Below are 7,631 nucleotides of genomic sequence, written 5' to 3'. Positions count from 1 at the left end.
ATATTTGAAGACACCCGTTCTAACCCCCGCCTTCAATAATCTGCTGTCGTGTCTCAGGATGCTCTCACCTCACTTCCTGGTGTCCTCAGTGGTGCTGTGAGACCAGTAGGTGGTGAGCTGGCTGCCAATGAATGGAAACACCCCGAGCTGGGCTACAGTCAGTGTCCTTATAGGGTTAAACTTTTAGAGACTGGGGGCGGGAATGCAACCCATGTCTGGTTATTGTAACCTGGAAGTGGAGGGATTGTTAGTGGTGAGAGAAAACATTCCATCATTAAAGAGATATTCTGAAGGATAATGGACATTGGGGAACACTGTGCCTGGGGCCTGTTTGAAAGAGCACAATCACTACCTTGTGAAATCTGTTCCTTGTGTATAAACCGTCTCTGGCCCAGCAACATACTCTAATCAAATAAACCCTGGGTACAAGCCGCGATCAAACTGTCAGGAAAACTGCCAGCGGAAATGTGCAAAGTGCTGCACAATTTTACATGCAGGTACGGAAAGGGCGTCGAAAGACAAAAGGGGAGTTAAGGCGCCACAAATGGATTTGTGATGTTCATTTTTATTGCACATATTCTGCGACGATTGCCTGCCCAGTGTTATTCGAGAGATTGCTGCCGCCTTTCCTGTTTGATATTGGTTGGATCAGCAGTGCAGTGGATCGGGGATCTGTATTTCTGCTCTGACATAATATTTCCCGGACTGCAGAGTTACAGACTCAGGGAACATCATGCGGAATCGTCTCGCACCGCTCCTCATCATTATATCACTTCTCAGTGAGTATTTCCTTCCCAGTAAAAATCCATTCTCGCCCCGAACGCTGTAACCCACATGTTATTATTAGTAAAATGATGATGATGAGGATGTTGATGATTATGATAATTTTATGTTAGAATTAAACCATCGAGACAAAGAGGAACAGCCGGTTCCTGAAATGACGTTTGAAGAGAAAAGCTATAGCACACTAAACATCCCAGCATTAAAGAGACATTCTGAAGGGCAATGATCTTTGGGGGAACTCTGTGCTTGGGGCTTGTTTTAAAGAACACAATCACTACCTTGTGAAATCTGATCCTTGTGTATAAACTGTCCCTGACCCAGCAACATACACTGATCAACTAAACCCTGTGTACAGGCCGTGATCAAACGGTCCGGGACACTGACAAGGGAGATGTGTAAAGGGTTGCACAATATTGCAGGCAGGCACGGACAGGGAATCAAATGACAAAAGGGGACTTAAGGTGCCATATTTATGATGTTCATTGTTATTGTAAATGCGCATTCCAATCAGCAACTAATATAATTCCCGAAGTGAACCTCACCTGATCTTATTGAGTGTTGTTTTTTGTTGCAAGTTTAGTAAGGTCCCCTTCACTCTCACCGTGGAGGCTGAATTATTGCTTCTATTTATCGGTGTGAGTACGGAAGACCGGCAAACATTGGCAGCATTTTAGAGATGGCGCTGGTTGAGCTGCTCCTGATGTCCATTGTAATAGGTAGATGGTGATATGTGTTCCCTCTGCTGGCGTGAATTTTGCTAATTAACAGAGGGATTAACTGATCATTTTATTCATTGTTATAGGTAAAATCCAAGGGAGTTCGGTAATGCAGCCTCAGCATGGTATACGAAAGAGATAATTCTCAATTGAGCTGCAATTACAAAACTAGTTCGGCTGATCCGGATCGTTGCTGGTACCGGCTGTACCCGAACCAGGCACCGCAGTTTATCTTGTACCGTGATAACACCAGGGGAAGAGATGCCGATTTTGCAAAAGGAAAATTCGACGCTCGCCATTTCAGTCAATATCAAGTTTTTCCTTTGTCAATTTCTGCAGCAGAGACTGAGGACAGCGCCGTCTATTTCTGCGGACTGAGGATCACGGTGCTTCAAAACTGCTCGACTTCCGTACAAAAATCTCGCCAAACCACAGACCAACACAAGAGCTAAGCAAAGACATCTGCCATCGAGCGACTCATGAAACAAATATTTGTCATTGAGAAAATGATGAGAAAAGTATCTTTCATGTTTTACCAAAATGGTACCAGAGATGATGTACTTCCGTTATGTGGAAAGACGAGAGAACCGGAGATTGTTCTTCTTATAGCAGAGAAGGTTAAAGGGAGTTTGAATAAAGGTGTTTAAAATTATGGATAGTTTTGATAAATTAGATGGGGAGAAACTGTATTCACTGACAGGTTAGATCGACAACCAGAGAACACAGTTTTAATATAATTGGCAAATAAAATTCAGGGGGAAATGAGGAGACTATTTTTATGCAGCGAATTTTTACAATCTAGAATGCATTGCCTGACAGGGTGGTTGAAGTAGATTCTGTAATAACTTTAAAAGGGGAATTGGATAAATAACTGGAAAAGCAAAGTTTCCAGGGCTATGGGGAAAGATCAGCGGAGCTGGGCTAATTGGATAGCTCATTCAAAGTGCGTGCACACACAAGATTGGCCGAAATGCTTCCTTCTGTGCTCTATCCTTCTATAATTCTAAAAGTCCATTGTCATCCCTAATTTGACATAAATCGTCGTTCCTTTATTGTCTCTGGGTCAAAGTCCTGGAATTCGCACCCTCATAACACCGTAGTAGCACCTTCACCACACGGACTGCAGTGCTTAAAGGAGACGGCTTACCAACACCTTCATAAGGGCAGCGAGAGATCGATAATAAATGACGGCCTTGTCATCGACGCCCATATTTCGAGAATGGATACCAAAAAATAAGAGAAACAGCCGTTACAGTATGACAATCACCACATGAAATCTTTCATGGTATCAGTCATTCATTTTTCTCTAATGTTTATACTATGTTCCCTAGTCCTAGAATCTTCACCAGCAGAAATAGTTTCTCTCTATCTAGCCTATCAGTTCCCCTTAATATCTTGAAAGCTTCGATCATATCACCCCTTAACCCTATAAATTCTAGGGCATACAACCCTAGTTTGTGTAATCTCTCCTCGTAATTTAACCCTTGATGTCCAGGTATCATTCCAGTAAATCTACTCTGCACTCCCTCCAAGGCCAATATATCCTTTTTTAAGTTGTGGTGCCCAGAATTGCTCACAGTAATCCAGGTGTGATCTAACCAGGGCTTTGTATCGCGGTAGCATAACTTCTACCCCCTTTTATTCTAGCCCTCTAGACATAATGACCAGCATTCCATTAGCCTTTTTTGCTTATTTTCTGTACCTGCCCTGACATTTTAATGATCTATGTACCTGGATCCCGAAGTCTCTTTGGACAGCGACTATTTCTAGCGTTTCACCATTTACAAAGTGCTCTGGTTCTATCATTTTTAGTTTCAAAGTGGATAACCTCACATTGAATTTCATTTGTCATATTTTTGTCCATTCGCTTAGTCTATTAATATCTCCTTGTAATTTTATTCTTCCATCTACACTGCTTCCAATAGCGCCAATCGTTGTGTTCTCTGCAGATTTGGATATGTGATTTTCTATCCCACCATCTAAGTCTTTAATAAATACGATGCATAGTTGAGACCCTAACACAGATCCTTGTGAGATACCAATTAGAGTACCTGTCCTAGCAATTAGAGCACCCACTCATTATCCCTACTCTCTGTCTCCTGCCGCTCAGCAAATTTCCGAACCAAGTCAATAATTTGCCTTCACTTCCACTAGCTTCAACTATAGCAAACACACTTCTATGAGAGACGTTATCAAATGCCTACTTGAAGTCCGTAAATATAATATCCATAGACATTCCCCTCTCCACTACTTTCGTCGCCTCTTCAAAAAATTCAATTAAATTCGTCAGGCTCTCTCTGACCAGCTGAAAAATTTCAATGTGTTCAGTCACCAATCCTTAATTATAGACTCTAGTAATTACCAGAAAACAGAAGTTAGGCTAGTTGGTCTATAATTCCCTGGTTGCCCTCTCTCAGCTTCCTGAAATAGCAGAGCGACATGCATAATTTTCCAATCTATAGAAACGGTTCCCGAATCGAGAGAACGTTGGAAGATTGTATTTAAGGCATCTGCAATGTTCTCACTTACACCCTTTGAAACACTGGCATGGAAACCATCTGTTCCTGGGGACTTGGCAATCTTTATTTGTTTCATTACTATTATTTTTCTAATGTTAATTTTGGTGATTCCCCATCCATGAGTCAATATTAGTTTCCTTGGGAGGCCCAGCATACTATACTCTCCCTCTACTGAAAATACTGAGGCAAAGTAATTATTCAACATGTCTGCCTTTCTGCATTGTCATTGACAATATCACCGATATCCATTTTCAAGGGGCTCACATTGCCCATAACCAACCTGATATAATTGAAAAAAAGTGTTGATTTTGATATCCCTTGCAAGTTTCTTTTCAGACTCACTTTCTGTAGCTCTCACTATCTGTTTTCTCACCTTGTGTTGCTCTTTTTAGCTCTCCCAGTATCTGTGCTGGTTTTTGTATTTATGTAGTTTTATGTTGTCCCTTACCTCTGTACTCGTGATTGGCTGTTTCTTGGCAAGTAGAGGTCTTCCCCCTTAGGGGTATAAACGCTTGTCTAATCTCTCTATTTATACATTCTACCACTTCGCAGCTGCTACCAGGGTGCCTATACACAACTGCCACTATAGTATTACATCCTTTCCTATTTCTTAATTCTACCCATAAAGTCTCCATTGCCTGCTTACCTCTCGTTGTATCCTCTCTTACCATTGAAATGAATACATCCTTACACTCTAAGGCTACTCCTCAACCTTTACCATGTCCCGTAATCTGTGCCTCTCCTCCTTTAATATACTGATTGACATTTTGAGTGACGCTGTCAGAGGTCGTCGGAGGAAGGGGAAAATCTACACCTGAAGAGTCATTACTCCTGTTAAAATGCTGTTACCCAATTAATGCATTCGGTAGTTTCACCAGAAAGAGAATTGCACGAGTCACTCCCTCACCTCCTGTGATACCTTCCAGTCGAACAGTTTCTTACTTTAATCCGTACAACAGATTGCAACAGGAATAGAACTGTTGTTCCAAGGGGTTGTTGGTGAAGATTCAATAGAGCCCATGTCGTACCGTCACCTCGTTATATTGTGGCTGGTGATCGGTAGGTATGGCCATGCCTTGTGTCTGTTAGCACTAGTCTGATTTTAACAGACTTTCTATCTCAGTACTGTATTCAACCCTCAGTTAACTTTTATTTCAGGGGAGATTCAGGCCGATTCGATGTCACAACCTCAGACCACGCTCTATGTGACTGAAGGAGAAAGTGTGAAAATGGACTGTAACTGCACAACAAGCTACAGTAACCCCGATCTGCACTGGTACCAGCAGTGCGCGAACCAGACACTGCGATTTATTTTGTACCGGGATACCAGCAGTAAAAAGGATGCGGATTTTGCCAAGGGAAGATTCGAGGCCGGCAAGACCGACGCAGAAAAGAAGTTTCCTTTAACGATCACTCGAGCGGAAATCCAGGACACCGCCGTATATTTCTGCGGGTTAAGAATCACAGTGTTTTCAAACTCATCTGTCGCTGTACAAAAACCTCAGCATCATAATAACGTCGCAGACGGTGTCTGCAGTTCAAGGGAACAGATCCTTGTTAAAAAGTGTCAGCCATGGCTCAGTCGGTCTCCCTGTCGCATCTGAGTCAGAAGGCCCTGGTTGAAGTCCCACACCAGAGACTCGAGGCTGACATTCCCAGCGGAGTACTTTCAGATGAGACCTTAGACTAAGATTCCAGCTTCCCTCTCAGGTGTATGTTGAAGATTCTACGGCAATATGTTAAAAAATAGCTGGGGCAGTCACCCCGGTATCCTGCGGCCAATATTTATCCCTGAACTGACATCACTGAAAACAGATAATCACGTTGTTATTTGTGGAAGCTTGCTATGCGCAGATTGGCTACATTACAACAGTTTCCGACATTACAACAGTGACTATGCATAAACCTTACTTCAGCGGCATTTTTGGATCTGTGGGAAAGGCTGTATGGACCTGTCCTATCTATCATTGTTCGTATATATAGCATAAGATTATCGTAACTCCTGGAGCGGTCTCACTTCCAGACTCACACAGAGTTATTTATTTGAGTCGGCCAGTGGGATTCTGCGTCTTTCACGGGAGCGGATTGGAGGCTCTTTGCACCAATCCCAGAACACTACTCAAGCCCACACCTTTAAAGGGTCTCTGCTTCTGAGCAGACAACATGGTACTGAACCCAAAGCAGCTCGCCTTCTCATTTAACTTCCTTTAGCTTCAATAAGCTGCTCAATTCCTCTCCTCCATCTCCTCTTTACCGACATCCTGAAAAACAAGGCTTCTGATTACCTACTTTTTGGGCGCTAAAAAACTAAAACCGCAGGATGTCAGTTGTATTGATAATAAAATGAAAGTTGAAATATGTGAGTTCAACCGAGTTCCTCTTGCGGTTGGTAACCCTGAGCAACGGTTTCCATCTATTCCTTATTAAGGCAAGGGCATTATGGCCGCAATAACTTCGATAGTATAAGTTATTACAACTTTTCTGTAACACTTTTTGTGTTTGGTGTGTGTGAGAATCGGAGAAGGGGTGTTGTAAGCAGTGACAAGAGTAGAAAAAGATAGCGTGGATTGCAATCCTGGAAATATTACATTCAATCAGCAAGTGATTGAAATGTAACACAAGACAGATAACATCTGAAAATGAAGGACATGCCAACACTTTCCTGAGAGATCGCAGTGGCCAACATTTAAAAATATATATGTATGTTTTTTATTAATTCTGGGGATATGGGTGTCGTAGGCATGGCCGGCATTTATTGCCCATTCCTAAATGCCCTTGAGAAACTGGTGGTGACCCGCCTTCTTGAACTGCTGCAGTCCGTATGTTGAAGGTATTCCCATAGTGCTGTGAGGGGTGCAGGCCCAGGATTATGACCTAACGATGAAAAAGAAACAGAGGTATATTTTCAAGTCAGGATGGTTTGTGACTTGGAGTGGGACTTGGAGGTGGTGGTGTTCCCATGTGCCTGCTGCCCTTCACCTTCGAGGTGGTAGAGGTCGCGGGGGTTTGGGAGGTGCTGCCGAAGAAGCCTTGGCGAGTTGCTGCAGTGCATCTTGTAGATGGTACCCACTGTAGACATGGTATGCCAGTGGTGGAGGGAGTGAAAATTTAACGTGGTGGATCAGGAACATTTTTGTGATGAATGGTCTCAAGATTGTTGAGTCTGGTTGGAGCTGCACTCATCCAGGCAAGTGGAGAATGTTACATCACACTCCTGATTTGTGCCTTGTAGATGGTCGAAAGGCTTTGTGGAGCCAGGAGCTGAGTCACTCGCCACAGAATACCCAGCTTCTGATCTGCTATTGTAGCCACTGTATTTCTGCGGCTGAACCAGTTAAGTCTCTGGTCAACGGTGACCCCCAGGATCTTGATGGTCGGGGATTCGACGACGGTAATGCCAGTTAATGTGAAGTAAATGTGGTTCGACTCTCTCTTGTTGGAGATAGTCATTTTCTGGCACTGTGTGGCGCGAAAGTTACTTTCCACTTTTCAGCCCAAGCCTGAATGTTGTCCAGGTCTTGCTTCATGCGGGCACGGACTGCTTCATTAACTAAGGAGTTGCGAATGACACTGAAAACTGTGCAATCATCAGCGAGCATCACCACTTCCGACA

At 43.2% G+C, this 7,631-nt stretch overlaps 1 gene segment (V, D, J or C); it reads left to right on the top strand.

Annotated features, from left to right (window-relative positions):
• The first annotated feature begins 5,196 nt into the window (after nucleotides 1–5,196).
• LOC147118397 (T cell receptor delta variable 3-like) lies at nucleotides 5,197–5,622 on the top strand. The segment is given in 1 exon segment: nucleotides 5,197–5,622. A coding segment is annotated over 1 exon segment (426 nt).
• The last annotated feature ends 2,009 nt before the right edge of the window (nucleotides 5,623–7,631 follow it).

The sequence above is a fragment of the Somniosus microcephalus genome, chromosome 4 (genome assembly GCF_052327205.1).
Source record: "Somniosus microcephalus isolate GS21.2 chromosome 4, FLI_Smic_1.0, whole genome shotgun sequence".
NCBI classification, from domain to species: domain Eukaryota; kingdom Metazoa; phylum Chordata; class Chondrichthyes; order Squaliformes; family Somniosidae; genus Somniosus; species Somniosus microcephalus.
Note: the sequence above shows the minus strand (reverse complement) of the source record. Positions and strands in the feature narration are given on the sequence as shown.